Raw genomic sequence first — 23411 nt, forward strand, 5'->3', positions numbered from 1 at the left:
CAAGTAGTAGATAATACATCTGTGGTATTAACTTTGATTAAAATGCAGTGGGAATGGAGGGAAGGGTGGGGTAGATTGGTATACAGTGAGTGACTCTCACCAGCCAACTGTGTCTCTAAACTATTAATTTAGTCGGATTCGATAAGACCACATTTCTTGGTTTCCTGAAAGTGAGCGTTGCTGTCCAGAACACATCAGTAATCACTGCATCATTCACTGTTGCTGTTATCGAGACTTCAGGATGCTTAATTTGTCATAATCAAGCAATTTGCAACATAGAAACGTATCCATCCGATGCTCAGGTTACAGGCTTAAGTTGAAAAAGAAAGTTGACAGCGGTCAGAGCTTTTGCTGCTTAATAACAGCAAGGTAACTTGAAACGAAAGGAAATGCTTGAAGTAGGATGCTTGGTTGACTTGAATATTTGAGCATTTTTATAATTATTTATTTATGAAACACGTTACCAGTACGTAATTCAACACCACAATACACTTCACATACTGCATGAAAATAGAAATTACAGGCTTCGTACAAGGCGTGTGATCAGTACACTAACAAAGACATAACAAAATAAAAGGATTGTGCATTTATGGGTAATACTTGCTGACTTTTAATTGGCTACAATCATTCCAGTTGCATGACAGAGTCCTTCACTGAAAAAGTAAAGCATACAGGTCTTGGGATATTCCAGCTTACAGTTCCGCCATACTAGATAATATGAATTAAATAATGGCATTGCACTATACAGATTAACAACATCAGCCTTTGTTTTATTCCAGGCTAAAGGGAACAGATCCTACGGAGAGAAACATAGCTTTTAAAATTCAGAAACAATATTGAAACAAAACGGTTCTCTCGAAAGTGCCCCATGTGAGCATTTGTTTAAGCTGTTAAAGTCTTAAGTTCAACGTGTCCTTATGCCACATTTCGTCCCTATGGCGAGTATCTTTCTAAAATGAAAACAAATAAAGCGTGTCCTCCGTTTGGATCCGCCTATTGTCTCAGAAATGTCAGTCCTTTTGAAATTTGGCTTAAAAAAAGAAAACAAAAACACGTGTCTTTGAAGTACAGTTCTCGCTTTAAATATTATATATTTATATATGTACATTCACATAAAACAATTGTGAAATGAATTTAATATTTTCACAGTTTTTAGAGCATTATTTTTAAATTGAAAACAGGGATCGTGATAGATGGAGAAGATGGAACTTAAATTAAAAAAAAAAAAAAAAAAAAAAAAACTCAGCCAAAATGTTCTTTAGCCACGAATTTCAATGTAAGAGGTTTCTATGGCATAATGTTTTGGAAGGTATGCCTCGTAGTATCAAGGAGGTCTCTGATCTTATCAAGTCGTGTGCATGTGATTGTTCTTGGATTTACTGACAAATTTCTTCTCCTTGACTCGCCGGTTTTGGAACCAGATGGTGACTTGACGCTCTGAGAGGTTGGTGGCGGCCGAGATGCGCCTTCTCTTGTCTTTGGTGATGAACTTGCTGGCTGCATACTCTTTCTCCAGCTCCTTAAGCTGAATCTTGGTGTAAGGAACACGCTTCTTCCGGCCACGACGGTAACTGCTGACTTCAGGCTGCAATGGCACAACGTCTGTATGAAAATAAGATATTTAAAGGACAATATTAGACCACTAGAAATAACGCATTATTTTACACTAAAACTGCAGCAATTTACTTAACAACAGTATTATCCTCTCCAATGCAAGCGGGGCAATCTTTAGGCTTAGAACTAAATACTTAACAACGGAAAGAAAAATAAGTACAATTTGAAACGATTGTGTGTGTACATATGTTTGTGCGTGTGTGTATGTGTGTGTGTGTGTGGGGGGGGGGGGGGGGGGGGGGGGGCAGTTATATTCAGGATCTCAGGTGTATTGCACCTGACATTTGGAAGCAAAGGTATAAATACGTCTAAAGGTGAGATCGGTAATATATTGACATGACATTCTTTTTCCTCTTTACTACTACACTATAATTTTGCACCTTATAGGCTGCATGCCTCAACGTAATCTGGTGTCGTTTCTTGTTAATACGATGGGTATGTCTCTGCTTAATTAGATGAGAGATTGTGAAAACAATCTACAGTCGTTCACAATTTGAAAAACAAACAAAAGAACATACGGTTAGAACACAGGAAAAATGGGTCGCAACTAACTAATATTAATACAACTTTAACACTTGAATAATCTATCAGTAAAGGACAGTTATTCTTTATATGTATTTTTTAAATCCCCAAAAGTTTTTGGACTGGGTACCTGGTTTGTTCAGGTAGGCAAATTTCTGGGATTAGACCCTTGCACCAAGACTGGAGCTGAGTGCAAGACAGCTAATAAGTAACATGACGGGACAAGCATTGCAATGCCTCTAGAAACAGTGGCAAATCAGACATGAAGATTTTTAACCCCATGTAATTTTGCAGTTAGGGATTGTGATTATTTCTGCATAGTTCATGTCCATGTAATACTTGGTTAAGCATCATCTTCATGATATCATTCTTATCCTTGTATATTTGGTATTTCGCAATAATTAAATGGAAGATAACTGAGAACAGTGTGTGCATCTCTGTGAAGTTAGACAAGACAACTGAGCGTGCTTGTGTTTTTGAACATGTGTGCGCGCTTTTGACTGCGTGCCCGTGCTTGCGTGGCTTGTTCGTATGTATTGCCAGTGTAGGGGGGCAAATGTCATTTGGGAAGTTCAGTGGAGGTCTGACAGCATCCGTATCTAAACTTCAAATACTTATTTCACAAAGATAAAACAGCCTTATAAGAAGTGTTATAAGTCACATGTAAACACTCTGTAAAGCAGATAATGGTCGGGTCTCTGTGTTTATTATCGGGCATCATTACTGTTGAATGGTATTAAGTCAAGCAAGAGGCCAGCTTAAATAATAATGTGAACTGATCATTGGCTGTGAAATGTTTGTGGAACCTGCTGGTGTCTATACTTAATGCAAATGTTAGGTAAATTATTCCTGATATGTAAATGACTGACAGAGATTTATTGGTACAATCCAAATACAGCAACTTCAGTGACTGTAGTGTGATACATAGGGCAAAGGTATGCGAGGTTACTTACTATTCTATGTGACTAGCACTGAACTAAGAGAAAAAAAACTTGTCTGTAAAGCAAATGGCCCATTTGCGAGTACTAACAGTCAAAGGGTCAAAGCTCAGTGAACACTTGCATTTTCATTTGTTTTATACCAAATTATTAACGTAGGCTATAATCACAGGGTCTATAAGGGAAATCTTAACTTCATTAACTTGACTTGGGGCTTGACAGTACTATGTTTATTAGCACATATTGTTTCCCAGGACTTCTTATGTTGATGTTGGCATTTTAACACATTTAATTTTACAAATTAAACTATAACATCTGAACAGAGTAAAACTAACTCACAACATTTCAATTTATTTCTTAAATGTGATCACACTGGTATTAAAAGTCTACAAGCAGCCGTGCTATCATATCAGTTCCAGAATGCTGGTGAGCTTAAAAAGGAACTCGTACCTGGGAAAGGTGATTTCCAAAGATGAGTTGACTGCGTTTGCTCTTTGGAGCAGTACACCTGCCCATCCCAGCCATTAGAGAGAGCCCAGTGCTGGTAGCCCTCCATCGGAATCAAGGCATCGTGTCGGGTTTCAGGATGACCACTGATACTGGGCACCACCGACACGTCGAGATATCCAGGAACAGCCTGATACGAGCTGGCGAAACTCGGGTAGAATGCAAACTCTTTTGCCCTGGTAGACAGTTCTTCTGTGGGTAGAGCTGAGCTAGGCTCTGCGTATTTCTCCGCGGGATGGTACGAGCAAGGTTTCTGCTGCAAGTTCACGTTGTGGGAATGAGATAATCTACAGCCGTAATATGGGTTTCCAAAAGGATAACCGTAGCCCAAAGAAGCACTCGAGGATGTTTGAGGAGCGGGACATTGTCGGCCGGTGTCTGGGGAGGAAATATCCGAGTAGACGGAGCCCTGGTGGGTCGCTATGGAGCCAGAATGTCGTCCCAGCGCGGGGTGCGACATCAGGTCCCTGCAATGGGTCGCAGGGCAATTACCGCTCAGTCCCTCCATTGTTTGGCTTTTATTCTGGTTGTTTTCATTCGGGCTTTTTTCATAAACGTACATCAAGGTGTCCGCCCAGCGTGGATGCAGAACCAGCGAAGTCGTCATAGCAGGGGCTGCCGATGCTTTTTAAAAGTCGACTACTCCAAGACGGACACCTCATTTCCAACTACATTTTACACCATGCGCATGCGCACACGAGGCCCTCGTGTGTCTACTTCATTAAGAATTTGGCACGTGATACGGTAACAAGTCCTACGAGAGTGGGCTTGTGAGTTGGGACAGAGCAGCCCTTTAAAGACCCACTGCCTCGCATGTCACGGTTTTTTCCCGCAGAATACCACGTCATATCATTGGCTTAAGTCACACAGACCCGCATCCTTAAAGGGGAGTTTGAACATGTTCAAGACTGTTGCAAACGAAAACAAACTATGAAATTCGGCCGACCCCGAGGACAGGCAAGGAATATAGTGACACACGATAAAATTTATTGTTGGTATGTTGAAACAATCAAATTTACATTTATACTTTTTATAAAATATAATATTCAAATATTTTAATTTCCTTCAGTAGTGAGTAAACTTTGTCTCATTTGGCATAATATCCATCATTATAACAATGTAATACCAGAGCTGTCAAATCTAGTATCTAAAGTATAATATTAAGACTTACTTTCTGCAGGGCACATTCGCTTTAAACGCGTACATAACGTTTGCAGAGTCACAAATTAACATATCAAGATGAGATTTTGTGACTAAAACAATTCTCGAGTAGTATTTTTCAGGAGGACATAATATAGATTCTTAATAATGTTGTCTTTCAAATGGTAGTCTTATTTAGTACGTCAAGTAAAATGAAAGTTTGAACTACGGTGTGTGTGTGTGTGTGTGTGTGTGTGTGTGTGTTTGAGAGAGTGTGTGAGATACAGAGCGGGGATGCAGAACTATGATGTTGTATCACTAAAGTTGATTGTGATAAAGGAGTGTCGTTGTATTAACAACGACACAGTATTAACAGCCACAAGAAGAGCTGAAAGCCATTTTACGTAGGGGCACATCAGTGCAATATATATTTTATATATATATATTTCAGGGCGTAGTGACTTAAAGAGATATATACAATAAAGATCTACAATAAATGGCACCCTATATGGAATTCAAATTCGTCCGCCATAGGTTAAAGTAAAGATGTGTCCTGTTGTATCCTTATATGCTGGCTAATTCCCGCAGACTGCTTTAGCAATAACGTGATAATGAAAACCAACGAATCCATGTGACGTTTCTGTTTCACATACAAGTGGCTTCTAGGCAGAAATAATAACAAGGTCCCCTTTCACTTGGACTGTGTTTAGGCTAATTAGACATTATGATTGAATGGCTGACCTATTTACTTCAGAAACTTTTGCTCCACTATAATATAGGCTGTCTACCACTTTTGAATGACTGGACCTCTCTTCAAAATCTAAAATGTACTTTTTGATTATCCCGTAAATAAACCCTATAATGACAAGAGATGCGCATATCCTTTTCTATCAGCTGCAGTATTTTCTTTAAAACGCTTCTACCTTAATATTTAAAACTTGAGTCTATTTTTATGTTTGAAATATTACCGATGGGATAGGTTCACAAAGCATCCATAAAATCGGCTTTTTGTGATGCCTATCCCATGAGTCACTCATAAAGCAGGCTATAAGCTGCCCTACGAAGGGTGCCTAGTTTATCAACATTTTTGCACTGCTGAGTTGCTTTGAGTATAATCAGACCACCTCTGTGTGTACTACGGAAGCTAGACTGATGTCCTTCCTCGGACAGAGAAGTTCTTTTGTCTCAAGGAAATTACAACTACGATAGGCTCATCCAAACAGCAGCTGCACGGAAGTCCAAGGTCAAGGTAAAAAAAAAAGGCAGACAAACAGGGTCGTAATCAGAGTCTAGACAGACAAGAATGAACTTCACAGAGTATGCATGCAATTTAGCAGTTATTTAGAGACCCTTACTCTTAAATAGTTGTGTGTGAAGAACGAGAAAGAGCCTTATATAATAACACAGGGGGTTGTTAAAAGAATCAGGGATCTGACAGCTTTTGCACCTCTGGGAGGCGAATTATTCCAAAGTAATATTTCTACAAAAGCTCAAACTTAAGGAGTTACGGTATTTTGTGCGATGTGTGAGTGACGGTATGTTAATACAACTCCGGAGCCTTTTCTTCAGATTCAGCCTAAATTCCACATTATGTCCAAAAGTCTGAAGGCTGAGGTAATGCTTTCGCACTGCGGAATATACTAATGGTGTTGAAATGGTGTAAGTCTGTTATAGGCTATTTGTGCTAAGGTATTGCTCAAACAAAAAACCCTATGATATGATTAAGTTAGCTTTTTTGTTACAGTAGCCACCGCCCGTTACAGTTAATGCAAAATGGGAAGATGATAAATCATGATATATAAAATAGGCAACCGTTTTAAAATATTTTCTTAAATATTCAAATGTCAGGATAAAAAACAAAACACAGAATGATATTATGAAGCCCCTATATGTAGGGACAAAGGTCATTCATATTAACGTATTAACTTTAAAAAAACTAGAAAATTTATTATATGGTTATGGTCAACAGAAATAAATTATTAGTTTATTTTCTTATCGTCTGCCACATTTCCAGCCAGTTTCACTCTAATACACACGATGCAAAACTAAATGACAATATATTTTAAAAGATAAAAGATTTGTAATAGTTATTGTTAACTTACTTTACATGTGTTTGTCATTACATTAACAGTGGACAAATAGAAACAAGTGGACATTAAAGCATAAATAATTGTTTGAAGGTCAAGCATGTTCCCTTTTCACATTGCATAGCTGTTTTACTATTTTTTGTCACTTTTAAGAAATAAATCAATAACCCATTATTATTTCCCATAATCCAAAGATTTATCTATTCGCGGGAGATTGTTACTTTGGATAGGCTGTTGCCTGTGTATGTAAATCTGTAAATATTTAAAAGCAAAGTAAAATTCAATTAATTAGCTTATTTGGTAAGCATATGCTATATGTTTACTCCTACACATAGACCAGAATTAAGTATTAATGTGGCGAAAAAACTAGGTCAGCCACAGACCTTTCATTTTACGAAATTTCAAAACTAATTTAAGTTCCAGTAAGCCGACTGCAAAATGCTAGACCTGTAATTAAGCAGTGACATAACACAGTTTATCACAAACTATACATTTTGCCATAGATATAAGATAAGAGCTGATGCTGCTTCGAGTTTAGTGCCTTTGCTGTGTTTTAAACTTCGCTGCATATTCTACAGTTCATTCTGGACCTCTCTCTTTAAAACACTTCGTTTTATAAACTCTTGCCAAATTTTATTTAAAGTACAATTTTACAGGATGAGGCAAATTTCTTCTCCATTGCAGATTCACGTTACAGAAACTTTCACTAGAAAAAACTATCAATATCTTGACAACAAGCCATGACGCATTGCTGTAAATAACTTGACAACCAGACCTCATGTCCTCCCAGACAGGCCCTGTCAGACTAGTCCGTCTGATGCGGACGTTTTGGTGGGAGGGGAGCGAATCAATCCCCATAGAAATGCTGCCTACCTGCGGCTTCTGCTTTCAAGAACTAAGAACATATAATTGAGTCAATGCATTATGCATGAAGAACATCCCTATCTTATATCCTTACAGCGCAGGTAGCATTTACCATTTCAATTTTGCAGTACAATGCTGTAGTATGCTACTTCATATCGCCACTCTTTTAACTGTTCTGACGGTTCTCTTATTAAAATAATAACATGGCTATCAAAATGGCCAGTGCAAACAAGGAAATTATGCCAGTGGTCGGTTGATTCAGAGAAAAGCTATGGGCCTCGTTTTTGCAGAGCAGCTCCACATTAAAATAACTTTGTGATCAAAATCGTCTTGTACATTGTCAACGTGCATCTATGTAAAACGGGGACAGAAAACCAGTAATTATCATTATTTCTAAAATATTGTCTCACCGTTCTTGAGAATGATGCAAATCCGTGCATAAAGTCTTTGGAGAGTGGTTGTCGCGATCCAAGAAAGTGTTGACAGCTTGCAGGTAGACTCTGCGCCATGTCTGCTGAAATCAGGTTGCGTTTATGTTTATGGGTTTCCAGGCAGCTTCGGGTTTAGCTTTAACATATAACCATTATATATTCAATGCTAACCAACTGGTTACCAACATGTCACCAAAGACTCAACTAAAACAACCAAATTGATTTACTGCGTTTGTTTTGATAACGGCCAATGGTACTGGTGCATTTTAAAATGAGGATTTCAAGATTTTTGTACTTGTCAGACTCGAGGGAATAAACATTAGACTGTTCGAACTGAATTAATGGACCAAATTCAGACTGCAGTGTATACATAAATCTCACAGTAAATCAAGGCTGGTGCTCATTTGCAAGTGACACAGTGAGTCACCAGCTCCACGTTAAACGCGTTTCATGTGCTGTGCATAAAGGCTTGTGTTAATGCAGAAGTCTCTACAAAATAAAAGAACTGACTTTATTTTGGTAATTTATATTTGTTTATGTTTTTGTTTATGTATGTGTGTGTGTGTGGTTGTGTTTGTTGTCTTACAGGCAGATAAGCAGAAAAGTATACTGTCATGAACGTCTCAATCTGGTGCTGTCCCGCTCGGGCTGGTTTTGATTTACAATTTAAAAAGTTCGTAATCACAAAAGCCAACACCATTGGACTCCTATGCCAAAGGGCATGCCATTTTGAGACATGTGATTTTGTCGAGAAAAGGCCAAACCTTGGTCTAAAATAACACACAACCGTCAACACGCATTTTGTTTATCATTTCACTTTGCGCTTAGAATCACATATTCTTATTTGGCACATTTCTCTTTAGATCTTGCTGCACAGAGTCGCAACTTTGGCATGCAACATCTGTGACTTCTACAACACAATCTGATGATCAGCTGCCTTCACGTTGTAGGGAGATGGATCTGCTGGCGTCACTGGTAGGAAGAGGCGTTTGCTGACACATTTGTAACTATCCTACGTATTTGTGTAAGGACAGTAAACAGAGGACTCAAAGAGTCAAATCTGCAAAAGTGTGGGGGAAGGAGCCCTCACCAACCCCTTCTTCTATAAGCGAAATAACGCTTCTTAATATGCAGCACATGGAAGTAGCAGCTTTAAGGTCCTTAGCTTTATGACAGAGGTTTGTCAGTCTTTTCATTTATCACTGATAATGCTGTAATTTAGTGATTGCGTGTAGGCAGTGAGAAGACGATGCGTCAAAAGGCTACACTACACTTTAGGCTTGATTTGCCTCGGATTTGAATCATTTAACCTCATCCAGAGCAGGTATACTAAAACAGAATGAATGTGGGTTGACCGCAAAATGCAGCAGGCCAGGCGAAGTCGCAACAGAGGACAGATAATCACCGCTAATGTCAGGGTGGATTTACAAAATGCAACATCGGCTTTACAAGGCTTTTTAAAATGTACTATATCCTATTATATTATTGTTATTAAAATGTCAAGGGTTCATTACTTGGTGCTGACAGCAAATCTGAGAGTTAGACACATCTGAGGGTCACTTATTCAATGTTAAGTAGTTGCTCACTTTCAAGAAAAGCCGCGGGCTGCACCTAAAATAGTGCAAGAGCGATCATTTTAGCCTCAAACATTCGCAAAATGTCTCTAACAACTTCAAAAAGAGTCTACATAAAAACATATAGGTACTGTGTAATTTCGTGTTTGTAATTACAATTTCTACACAGTATCAGTCTACTCATTCCGGGGAATATTTTTGTATCTTAATATGGACATGCGCAGTGCGACTCTATAATAAGCAACTGTTATGCGCAGTCCCAAAATAGGTATGTTTACTAAAAACAAAATGTTTCAAATTCAAAAACTGTATGCAAAATGTACATTTACTAGGATTACGATACCAATATTAGCAAGGGACGTCAACATTGGTAGACCCAAAGCAGCCCTATTTTGTTGTAATTTTAAAAAACAACTGCCGTTTTCAAAATGTGTTCAAACATACTTCTCGTGGCACCCTAAAAGTAGTTCTGCTGGATTTTTTATTTTTCCTACTGCAGTATAAAGATAAAAAAAAAAACACTGAGAAAGGAGACTAAATAAATCCCGTTTGACGCGTCCCGTCGGAAGTCCAAGTTCAAGTTAAGGGAGGCGGTCGCTCCATCCGTCCAGACAGCAAAACAAAAGACACACACGTTCATCATTAATCATCCGACTTCGTTTTCCAAAAAAGTGCTTTACACTTTCTGGGCATGTTTCAGACAAGGTAAAAGACTTAACTGCATGCGCAGAAGCATTTTCAATTGTTTGTGCGTTTAGATCTGTGTGAAACTATGACGTTTTTTCCTCTTTTAGCATCAAAAGAAATATCTCCTAAAGATTTTACACCCATCTACTGTAATGGAATTTTTCAGAAATAAACTGACCAAAGCTTTAAAATGTGTACAATGTAATAATTTTCTAATCGCATAAGCAGCAAAGTGAGGGGCGATCTGTATCAAAATAATCTACTTCAAGAGTATCTTCTCAAATCTTGACCCCTGCATTATAGGCCAATATTTCCACGCCACTTACAGCCTGCTAATGTGCATTACTGCCTGATGCACAATGCATCAGTTCATGTGCAAAAAAATGTGTCAAAATACTGTCACGCTATAAATGCTTGGAAGACACCGCTACACCGTGCACCAAGACAGTGTTTTGCCAGTTGTTTTGAGTAATGTTGCTGGACGTAAACAACAGTCCAGTTAGTAAAAGGGGCAAATATCTGTTTGCTGAACGTGCAAAAACACGCAGATAGTCTGCAACTTACCTATACTCCTTTTCTGATACTAGTATGTAAAATCTGTGTTGTGGGCCTAATACACCATTTTGAGACTTCTTAAAAGTACTGCATGGTTGCATATTAACCGGAGAGCATGTAGGCGACATTTGCTCCATATGTTTACAGAGGCGTAAACTACTAAAGGCACTATTATATTCTTTATCTTAACAGTAGGCTTCAACTTGCAGATTAATTTACAGAATGTGAACAGGAAGTCAATGATTTGGTACACGATAATTGTTCATTTCTATAGTCTATGCAGTGATGCCCACTGTGCTTCAAGACAACAAATAAAGCAGAATCCAAAGGAATCGACCTTATGGACAACTTCCTTTTCAGTATGCAGTGAGTCAACAGTGACTGTGTGAAGAGACTAATGTTTTAGTTGTTGGTTTGGAACAACTGCGCGGTGGAAAATGCACTTGCTGGTTAATCTTAAAGTAAAATCGTGCACAGAAACCCAAGTCTGAAAAGTAGGATGACCAAATAGTTTAAGAAGACCCTATGTGAGAAAAATCTGCTGCACATTAGTACTGAAACTAAGTTGTTCCAAGTATTTTCATTGCTTAAAATTGTATTCACATATTTTGTATGAGGTGAATCCATCTATTCCAGCAGAAGCATGTGATTTCGCTACTGCCTTAGTCGAGGAAAACGTGAAATCCTAATTTCGATTTGCGACTGTCAATATAGTAATAGCATTTCTAAAATTACATATCTGAATGTCTTTGGTTTGTTTTGTGTGTGTGTGTTGTGATCTTTCTTTACCTCTTATGCAACTATTGACTACGGAGACCAATATTTTGCATCCATACGTGTACACTTTGACAACTGCTGCAATTTGAGAACTTCTGATTTTCGTCAGACTAACGTGTACGTGCACTTGTTTATACGAAGGTATGTTACAAGCACCTTTAAATACAAAGCATCTTCTGATGTTGGAGCGGGATGCGAAATCAATTAGGATTAGGTTAACTTCAACGCGACCGTGGGACTTTAGTTTGTAAACGTCACAAAGCAGATAAAATAACTGAACATTAAAAATGGTAGGATTGTAGCCTATAGACTAATTATTTCTTGAATATAGACTTAAATGACCACTGACTCACAATACATATAGCTGACTTTCTTTGACTAACATCACTCTTGAGCGTTTTTTTGCATTTGACTATTTAACAATTTTAAACATCCTTAAGCATTTTTCGGTTGTATGGTATATAAAGTTTCGAGAGAACCTCAATTCATCCATATTTTTGTTGATATCCCAAATGTCAACTTCCCTCTGGTCACTTTAGATTTTTAACCAGAAAATGAAAATTAAAAGTGAAAGGAAAAGTGAGCGTTAATCAGAGCATAATTATGGTGACGTTATGGACAACAGCACAAAAGTGAACTACTGTTCATCCTGCTTCATAATCCTGACTTCAAATAAAGGATATAGTTAGCTTATCAAACTAAGTAAATTCATTAAAGAGTCACGATATAGTGCAGGTTCACTTTTAGCCATATATTGTACCAATATGAAGACGAAGTTCAAGTTCAAAGTCATTGTGCTCAGACAGGCTTGGGTGTGCTTAGGAAAGGACACTCTTCACCTCTCTCGTAAACTAAAACAGTAGCTGCCTGCATGTGGGGACTCCTACCGAAAGACTGGCCTTTCATTGAAAATTTGAGGCAAGATAAGAATCAAAAAGATGTGAATTACCTTATCAATCGTTTCACAGCGGATTACAGTTGCTTGAAAACATTCAAGCAGTCACTGAACCAATTTCGATGAGACCCTGTCGTTGACTCGCTTTAAGCTCATCTGTAAACGACAGCATATTAAAGCAGTTGTCGTCGAAAATTAGACCAACGCCTTCAAAATGAAGCAACAAAATATCAGTTGTAATGCCAAATCAGCTTTGATATTTTTAAATGTCAAGCCAAACCTGTAATTTTTGATTGATAATGTGCATACAGCAAAAAAGATCGCGAAAGTGCTTCTAAACAATAAGCAACAAATAATTCATATTTATTATTTATTCATATTTATATTAATTTACAAATTTAAAAAAAAGTGAATGAAAGAACAAATAAAAAATGAAGAATCTAAAATAGCCGTCTTTGAATCTCTATCCTGGTTGTTTGTAGCTTACTTTGTTATTTAATGTGCCGATTTAAAGCAAAACTTGACTTGAGCATTGTTTTTCAAGGAATTCTTAGTTAAAAAACAGAAGAACCGAACACAGATTATTAACATATTCAGAGAAGTAATAGGGCGATGAAAAACCAAATTCTATTACTTTTCCTTCCTGCGTGGGATTTTATAGAAAAACAAACAAAACTCCAAAATCCTTTGTGCAACAGTTTCATTAAAAGTGCATTAGCGACTGCGAGCTTTTATTTTTATTATTTTCAATTTCAAAATTAACGATGAAAATAATGCGCATCAGATTAATTTTAACCAGCTGACTGATTCACAAAATAAAAAACTGTTTTTATTGTATCTAATATTGGGACATAATCTGTGAATAAGTGACAGGGTGTGTGAAGAAAAAGCATAATACAATACTTCATAAACTATTTTTTCTCGTGACATAATTCAAATAAAAAATATTAAAAGCATGAAATACTAATAATTCAATCTCAACTTTACTCAACAACACATAATAGGATATCACAATCCAGGAAAGATATTTTTCATTAAGGAATCATACAATGTTCACAGTGAGAAACCAAAGACAGCGTTTGAAACCGTTTTTTCTTTTTTCAATTTTATATGAATGAGTCTTTTTTACTTGAGCTTATTGTGATGCAGAAGCACAACCTGCCGGGTTAGTAATATCAAACTCTAGCTTCATCTTATATTTCTGCAGCAAAGAGAAATCTTACACAGCAATAACGATTTAGAAATGTAGTGATGCTTGAACATAACTACAATTACAAATTGTAAATAAACAGTGAACCATTAGCAAGGAGATAGATGTTCTACTCATCCAATTTATCACAATAAAAGTGTTGACATTTTCCTAAATGCTTCTCCTATGATTGTTTTGACTGTTATGGAATCTTGGAAATCTACCCCAGTAGCAATGTTTATAAATGAGGTTCTTAAGGTCTTCAGGGGAAATCTCTTCCCGAGAGCTGGTACAAATGTACAATATACCAAAAGCAATTCAAAGTTTAGACATAGAACCATTCCATATACGTGCAATTTAATTATTTTCCTAAAACAGCAGATTAAAGTGACTGGTGGTACTGTCTCTTAAGAAACTGATTAGGCAGTCAGTTTAAAGATGGAGCCTAATGTGACCTGCTGAGGGCTATATGAGCATTACTGTGGTACATCTATCAGAGACCTCTGCAGTACAATACAGTTGCTTTCAATGCCAGTCTTTACCACAACAATGTCAAAACTATATTTTAAATAGGCAAACGTTCGGGAAAACTATGAAGAACAAATGCATAAATACATTATACACAAGGATTGATTGCAAATATGATGCTGTGATCCAAAGTGTGAACCTCCACACCTAACTGCTTTGTGTGTGTGTGTATGTGTGTTTAGACTACCAGATCTGACCCTTTTGTGCTCGCTTAGAGCTTAGCTTAAAGCAGCAATTACCAAGCCAACAGTATACAGGGTACTGTATGTTAGGAATCTGGTAATTGTCTTTTATTGTTTATGTAGCTGAAAACTAAGGTGTGTCAATTGTTTATTTAAGATCAATTTATAATTGTAGCCTATGCAGAAGAAACTGTTGGATGCCAGAATTTTACTTTAATTCCTACATTGTAATTTAATAGCAAGGTCAAAACCTAATGCTTTGACCTTGGTTTTAAATAGGTTGAGTAGGGTGGCCAAAACATTAGAACCACCTACAATATAAACAGCCACTTCAATTGTGACACTGTCTGCAACTGTAACAAAACTCAATTTCAAATCATTCAGTGAGTTGTTAGACAAAGGTTGTTACATAAAGGTCTCTGTATAGCTATATTTGTTAAAATAACATTTTACCTACCAATGTTTTAATGAACAGCAAAGATGAAGCAGCATCAGTCCTGATTTCTAAATGTATCTCATCAAGCTGCAATTGCACATGGTTTTTGCAGCTCCTGCGTTTCATTCTGATAATTTTACCATGTTCTAGGGGAATGTTTGATGTTTTAATACTTACACTAAATCTTAAAGATGATTAACATATGGAGAAAACGATTCTGGTTAGTGAAAGTTCTAGTCAATTTACATCTAAGGCTGGGGTCCTCCAAGACCAGCAGAGACAACAAACCCCAACTGGCTACAGCAGTTTTGCATCTATTTTATGGTTAGAAGGCAAATAGATGCTGACTGGTTTGTTCCCCCTCCAAAATGTTGGTATTAATATTTACTTCAATGCTTTTGGTTCTTTTCCAAGCTTTAAAGCCTATATCTTCCAGACTTTACATTAAGAATGTACATTACGTAAGAACAAATAGACAGTACTACACAACATCTACGTGTAACGGAAATTACTAGCACTAGATAGAATAAAAAAAGCTCTCTTAATATGCAAATGGGAGCTTGATAACGGCCATGAAAGAAACAGCTGAGATGCAATTACATGCTGTTTGCAATGTTTGAAACCCCTTATGCTGAAATGGCTAAAAAAAAAAAGTTAAACAAAGAATGTTATTTAATGCACATTCAGCTAATATACAAGTTTATCATTGTAAAAAACAAAACTAGTCAAGGACTGTAGAAAAAAAAGTTACAAAAAATAATATCGCCCTTTATTAAATGTTTTCTAATGATTTGTATATCTTCTCTTTGCCTTTATAACCTCCTCTAATTATTTAACAATAATGATGAGAAATACATCTATGGCATAATTGTTCCAAGCCCACCAGATTTCTTGGTTGTCTGCCATGTCCAACCTTCTTGATAAATCTAGAGTTTAAAAGAATTCACCTGATTCTTGTTAAACCATTCCCGAGTTGACTTTGGTTTGTGCTCTGAGTCAATGTCTTGTTAAATGATCCACTGCCTCTTCAGTTGTAGCTTTTTGACTGATTGTAGGAGGCTTTGAAATCTTATAATATTAGGTTACATTCATTCTTCCTTTCACTTTATGCTGAGCGGCCTTATGCATATATACATCCCTAAAATATCAGTGAGCTTCCTTGTTTGACTATGGGAACAGGGTTAACTCTTCTAGAGTTTTTTTCATGCCACATAAATCTTTGCAAGTTATGATCAAATGACTCAAATTTGGGCTCAACAGCTAACATGATGTTATTCCAAAAATCACTTTGTTCACATGCTCCTTAGCATACTAAAAGTGTGCTGCCCTATGTCTAGAAGTAAGCAGTGGCTTTCTGCATGCTTTCCTCCCCAACAGTCCACATTTATGCAGACTATGTTTGACTGTGGAGATGTGGACTTTTGTTCCAGCTGCCTCTAAGGACTTTGTCAGTTCCCTTGCTGTTTATTTATATATTATAATAAATTGCTGACAATACATTTTCTTTTGTTATAGATATCTGATTTTACATATTAAAAAGGTTACCAAGAGTGTTGAAGATTTTACAAAGTGAGATGCAAACTTTGGCACTTTCAATTTTCATTACTATCTTTCTTTGTTTTTGTTGTTTATAATTTTTTTTATTTGTTTTATTTTATTTTTATTCTTTTTGGCATTTCAGTGTAAGGAGATGCAAACTTTCACTCAGCTATAGCTATATGTAGAAGGTCTGGGGGCTGTGCAAACACATGGCATCTGAACTGCCTATTACCATCCAGGGCCTTAAGCTACAGCAGCAGAAGATAAAACAACAAACAATTTCAAACACTTAATACTCATTTAATAGATTGCTTTCCATAAGTGAATGCTGAGAATTAAGTAAAAACATCACGACGACAACCAAATGAACACAGCATAAATCAAACCTAAGAAATATCACTTGTATTATCAGACTTTTGGATTGTACACTAAAAATAATGTTTTTGACCACCATTAAATGTTACACATTTTAAATCAGGCTTATTTCTTAGATTGGAATGTGTTATGTAATACTACAAACAACCTTTTAAACAAAATAATTTAACTTAAGAGTAACTAGAAAAATGTAAAAATGCAAAACTGAATTTCCACCCACTGCCCCGTGTGAGCATGCCCACAAACATGCCGCCATTTTGTTTTTTCTTTTCACCTGTCCATGGGCTCTTAAGTGTGGGCTCCACTCAGCTTGGTAAGTAAGCATTTGGTATCCATAGTTTTAATTTAAGATGGACTTATTTAAACTTCAAAACGTGTTTTGACAGAGAATGTAGTAGTTAGAGCTTTAAGCTACGGGTTTTGATAGATACATTTTAGCTAATGTTAGCTGAACTAAATGTACATATGTTAGCTTGGCTATAATAATAACATTAGCTAAATTATTATTACAAGTTACTTTGTAAAGTTCTTACATTAAATGGGAAGTGAAAACTGTAAGATTCCAATACCAAATTCTACAACAAAAGCAGTTTTATGTCTAGCAGCACTGGCTCTGCAGAGACGGCCAGAGGAGGACAGGCCCAGTGGATTCAGTCACATCCTAGTAAGTCCTGTGAATGTTCTAAAGTGGCAGGATGAACAGATTATGTATAACATTGTTTTGCTAGAATGGTTAAGTACTGTATCATATGGTCTTCTTTCAGCAAACCACTGAACCGACTGAACGCTGTGCTCTGTAATTTTCTTCTGTGTATAACAGATAAATGCTGAAGTCCAGCTCATGACAACAATCCTACTTGAGACTACCTTCATGGAGCAGTTTAATAATTTACCCCAGTTAACATCTCTTACAAAAGAGAGGAGGTTACTCTGGACTGAAGCCAACTAAACATCTGTATGGTCTTGCAAGAGGTGTGTAAATATGTGTATTCCATTTTGTATTAGCATTTGTAAAACAGAAACTAAAAAATATTTAAATTTATTAATCTGAAATTATTTTCTAACTTAGCCTACAAAATATAAAAATGCTCCTTCTTACCCCAGAGATATAAGGTTTGTTTTTAGATGCAGAAATGGACAAAAACGTATGTATTTAAGACTTTCTTAATGATTGAAATGCTTTTACACAGCCTACCATCAACCGTCAACAATCTCAAGGCTTGGTGAAGAAGATCGGCATCATATGTGGTAGTCTATGGTAAGTTAGTTTAAATGCATTTTCCAATTTACAAAATAAGATTATTCTTTATTGTCAATGCACATTTCTGTACAAGAGAATTCTCTTTGAAGGAATCCTTTCACAGCAGCATATGTAATTCATTTAAGGATAATAGATTACCTAAAGAAAGAACTTAAAAGGAAGAAGGCATAGAATAAAGGAAGGAAATAATGGATCAGAAAGGATGGAGTGTCAAGAACACAGTGTTTTAAAGAATAATTTCAGTAATATTCTCAATTAATTGTATACACAGACAATAAAACTAACAATTAATCTTCTTTACTTGCTGTTGTCGTCCATCAGTCTGTAACCTGGGTAAGGTTGTTTGCTAAAAACACATCAGCCAAATTGCTATAACATTTTACAGTGTTTGGGATAAACTGGCTGCAACTGTGCATGTAAAAGCAGTATGATGGAAGGGCAACAATTGTTGTCTTACTTCACCATTAGTGTCTACATGGATATTGTTTTATACCGTTTCTCTGAATTTTTTTACCTTTACTGATGTAGTAGTCAGGCAGAATCTTGTAAATCCAAGAGGTTAATATGGCAGAATTAATGATAGTCTAAATGAACACATTAGCTGCTGGACCTCGATGATACCAGCTTTATGATCCATATTTTGTCCCTGCCTGTAATATGATGCATGCCTTTCCAAAAGAGATTGTCAGAAACACCTTATGTCACAGAAATGCATATTCAACACAAAAAACTTGTTCACGGCAAAGCAAATACCATTAAAGATTTTTTTCATTTTAATTTAGTCTTCAATTACAAAGCTTTTAACAGACGGTGACCTGACATTGTCACGTGAGACTTTTTGATACGGTGGAGTGATTAGAGCTGCTGCCTCACAGCTAGAAGGTTGCGGGTTCATGCCCCGGCCAACCCTGGTCTTCATTGTGGATGAATTATTAACCAAGTATAAAGGCCAACATGGGCATATATGCCCTTAACAAGGATGGTGGAGGCAATGGACGAACTTAACTTGATAATGACAGTGGCATCTTATGTGGTAGTCTATGGTAAGTTAGTTTAAATGCATTTTCCAATTTACAAGATAAGATATTGATTTATTGTCTTTGCACATTTCTGTACAACAGAATTCTCTTTGAAACAGTCCTTTCACAGCAGCATATGTTATTCATTTAAGGATAATAGATTACATAAAGAAAGTACTTAAAAGGAACAAGGAATAGAATAACTTGATAATGACAGTGGCATTTTCATTGGAGGACTGGAAAACATTGGATCTGCAGCTTGAGCGCTTTTGCTAGAAGTCATCTATGCACTGAATTCGACTTTGGTACATATGTTTTAATCATGAGCAAACCTTTTTCACACTTCTGCATTTCTCAACCGAAAGCTGCCCGAAATCGGGCTGCTTAACTTCCAGCGTAGTAATTCCATTGGTAAAAAGGCATGATCTACAAACTGAAGCTTTTGTTGTGTACCCGAATGTTCTTGTTTGGTGCAAAAACAGCCATACTTGTCATTTCACCAATTTCCAAAAGATCCACAACTTAAAGAAAATAGGTGCAGGCGATTAGATGAGACAAAGGAGGAAGTTTTAAGGCTCTAAGAGGTAGCATGTATGTTTGTAGTTGACACTTCACTATGAAAGAGTTGTGCTTTTAGTTGCACCACAGAAAAGGGACAATGTCTTCACAAGGTCAAGTAAATATTTAGCTGCAGAAACAGTCTCCTCTTCCTCTGATGTAAGTGTGGAAGCTTCCACCTACACTCCTGTGCTGGACCACGATTGTTTCCCACCTGCCTGCAGGTAAGAAATGATGAAAAACGTTAGCTGTTTATAAATGGCTTCTATGGCGGAATTTTAACCCATTTTTGTTTTCAATCTGTTTTGTTGGCTCTAATGTAAAGCTATCCAACATATCCTGCAAGGTAAAGCTAGTAGCTTCACATACAAGCCATTTCGTACAACAGTAATTCAATTCATGTGTAAGGTACCACACAACATAACTTTAATATGCTTCTCTGAGATGCAATGTGTGTACAGGTGAGAGAGACATCTTCAATAAAAGTGGAGATGATCTACACAGAGTCATTCAATTGGGCATAATCACATTTATCAAGCATGTCCAATGAAAATACTCTGACATTTTAAAATACAGCAACCTGGACCTAAATGTCCTGCTTTATGAATGTTTATGCTCATAACTTTACAAATACAGTAATTTTATTTGTTGACAGAGAAATCAAAAACACTACTGCAATTCACTGCGTTGCACACTGTAAAGTGGAAGTAAGCTTACCCATTCGATAAGTACTTACTGTTTTTGTGAAAATTGTACGGCTACTTTCTTTTTTGTTTATTTTTCCTACTATAATTTATTTGAAAGTACTTAAACATGACAGACTTATATGACAACTTAAAATATCTGAAAATAGATAAATGTATTGTTTGCAACCACTTGACATATTCAATTAAGTAAATTCGACAAAACATTTTTTCAGTGTACCATCCCAATTTAAATAGTAAATGGTCAGCATTTTTACAATTCTTTTCTACCTTTTGATACCCAAAGTGTTGTACAATGCTTCTGATTCACATATTTTCACTCACATGCATACACACACACTCACACACACCTATCTATGGCAGCTGCACTCACCAGGAACAACTAACTCAGAGTTCGGTGTCTTGGTCATGGACAGCATGTGACATCCCTGGGATTGGTGGATTCTTGCACTACTTCCTGGGCCAGTCTTACCTAAATTAGAATATAAAAATATTAAATATTTTTAAATTTAAAGTGATACATGATTTTAACATGATTTAAAACAACTAGCGACTGTCCATTACGGCTTAATCCATGAAAAAAGGAAAGAAAGAAAAAGGAAAAGCACATTGCTATGCTTGTGTTAATGTTACCTCTGCAGCAGTGTTGAACACACTTTCTGCTGCACCATTGGAAGGGGGGGGGCAGAGAGAAGAGGAAGAGAGAGAGAGAGAGAGAGAGAGAGAGAGAGAGAGAGAGAGAGAGAGAGAGAGAGAGAGAGAGAGATCAAAAATGCTTTATTGAAATAATTTCTACATTGCCACAATGGACTAAGTTTTGTGAAGTGCAGCAGTTTGTGTTACTGAGTTGATTGATTTGATTTCACTTTGTAGGAAATGTTTCCTTAAAATATTTCTGGCTTCTAAAGGCACCTTTTACAAGACATTTAACCAACACAACAACATTAATCACACACACACAAACCTTTATTGCAGTAGATATTATGGAAAGGTAGTTTGAATTTGAATATTTAGTCACTGAGGCCAACTTAGAAGACAAACTGAACTTTCTTTGGCCATTTTCTTCAGAAAGTTAACCTACGACCGAAAGCCATTCATCTGTGCATAAAGCTAAAGGAAATGAAGGATACCACTGAAAGCAAAGACATGCAAGAAGTTGAAGTTGTAACTTGCTTTATTTCTCAGTTTGTGTCTAATATAAGCTATTGAATGAGTTGTTCATCATCATGGTTGCCTAATACTAAGAACTGTTACAATCAGATGAATTTTATTGTTTTTTACAAAAAACATAAAGGGGTACTAACTTTTGAACATGACTGTATAGTGAAAATCAAGTGAAACTGGAACTTTTACATAAGGCAGTAAGAAATCCCCATTTGAAATCCCATAGAGATTCCAGCCTTTTTCCACAGTTAGTGCGTTTACATGGACCCAAGTAACCAGGTTACAGACAGCTTTCTCGGGAAAGCTCATTTCTTAAGTGTCTCGTCTACGAGGATGTTGGTTTCTGAAAAAAGGTTAAGGGATTAGGGAAACCTGGCTGCTCTGTGCAGATTTCTGTCAGAGAAGATTTCTCTACCATGCATGTAAACAGGTTTATAATTAGCTCTCTCCAACTGCATATGTGGGTAACAAAAGGAGGTTAACGTGGCGGTGCTCCCTCATATTTAAAACAAAGTCCGCATAAAGTGCAACAGAAAATTTTACTAAGACAAAGTGACTCGTAGAAGTCTAAATAAATCACTTTCCCCCACAGATTTTTAAAATTCTGACAGTTACTGTTGTGGATGGAACAGCCGCTCTCTCACTCTTTGTTGCAACATGAACACACACACAAGAGAAGTCAAAATACAGTTAAAAACGGTGCACCAGGCTTCCAAAATAAGTCCAAGGTGGAGGAAAAATCAGTTTAGTCTTCTCCTGCATGCATACGCAGATTTCCAGAAACCAGGTTCCTAAGTGCATGTAGGCACTGTTTCCCGATTACTCAAGAAAAGTGATTTCCCGGTTACTAAAGGCATCTAGTCAGTATTTCATGTATTTACTTCATGCATTAAAGGTTGGGACACACCTAAGGACTGGCAAACTGTTTCCCACAGCTTAAGTTATCTATCATGTGTGTCTCCTGTGTGCACTGATTGTAAACTAAAATTGAGCAAGGTTTCTCCCATGAAAACCTTTCTGACTTGGAAAATCTCCTGCTGTTTGTTACATGTGTAAAATGCCACACTGGACAATGTGTGAGCCTGATTTCTCCTGACATTGTCCGCATTTCAAATGTTATGTCATATTAATGGTGGCCTGGTAGCTCAATGGGTAGATCATCAAACTGGGATGCAGAACACATTATTGTAACATGGAAGTTTTCATTCTGACCTGTTGTATCATCAATGCCATCCAATCCTTATGGCTTTAGCTATACCAAGGCTTTTAATATTGCACCTACATCAGGTCAAAGACTGCATTTATCCAATGAAAAAAAAAAAAAAAGAAATAAGCATCTAATGCATGACCTAATACACAATTTTGGAAAGACACCCATGGCTCCCAGACATTTCCAATTGGTTTTGGAGATTCCCTAATGTTTGCTCTAACGTCACCATGAGGTTTACACTTTTCCCATGAAAGGTACCCTCAGCCCCAGTTGTGAAGAATTCCATCTACATCTGGGTCTTATCAGCAAAACATGAGGACATATCAGAGTCTTTTACTTGACGGGTTACCTTTCCGGTTGGGACAATGTATTTCTTTTAGCGTAGTATCAACACGATACAAAAAGGTCCTTAAGTTAAGATTTATTATTACAAAAGTGATGTCTTTAAGTATTTTTGCATAAGACTGAGAGCAGAAGCCCAGTTGTGGCACTAGTGGTGTCCCATATCCATACCGTTTATGATAACACCTGTATGTGTGTGTGTGTGTGCGCGCGCACACACACACACACACACACACACACACACACACACACACACACACACACACACACACAAAAAAAACAATACCTAAAAGTTGTATCGTGCACAATGACA

The 23411-nt window shown here is 36.9% G+C and overlaps 1 protein-coding gene and 1 long non-coding RNA gene across 3 annotated transcripts; one reads left to right on the forward strand and one right to left on the reverse strand.

The window, feature by feature from the left end:
- Positions 1–1196: 1196 nt before the first annotated feature.
- Positions 1197–4336, reverse strand: hoxc13a (homeobox C13a). The gene is made up of 2 exons (XM_067526387.1): positions 3525–4336; positions 1197–1602 (listed from the first exon to the last, which is right to left on the reverse strand). Exons 1-2 carry the CDS (start codon positions 4186–4188, stop codon positions 1346–1348), a joined length of 921 nt encoding a protein of 306 aa, XP_067382488.1. The 5' UTR covers positions 4189–4336; the 3' UTR covers positions 1197–1345.
- A 382-nt stretch (positions 4337–4718) lies between these two features.
- Positions 4719–20740, forward strand: LOC137139326 (uncharacterized). Of its 2 annotated transcripts, XR_010916296.1 has the most exons (4): positions 4719–17504; positions 17661–17812; positions 18031–18098; positions 18227–20740. It is a non-coding gene; the product is annotated as an uncharacterized lncRNA (long non-coding RNA). The 2 variants fall into 2 exon arrangements; XR_010916295.1 differs by having other exon boundaries at positions 18031–20740.
- Positions 20741–23411: the final 2671 nt, after the last annotated feature.

This window comes from Channa argus, chromosome 13, assembly GCF_033026475.1.
Source record: "Channa argus isolate prfri chromosome 13, Channa argus male v1.0, whole genome shotgun sequence".
Classification (NCBI taxonomy): Eukaryota; Metazoa; Chordata; class Actinopteri; order Anabantiformes; family Channidae; genus Channa; species Channa argus.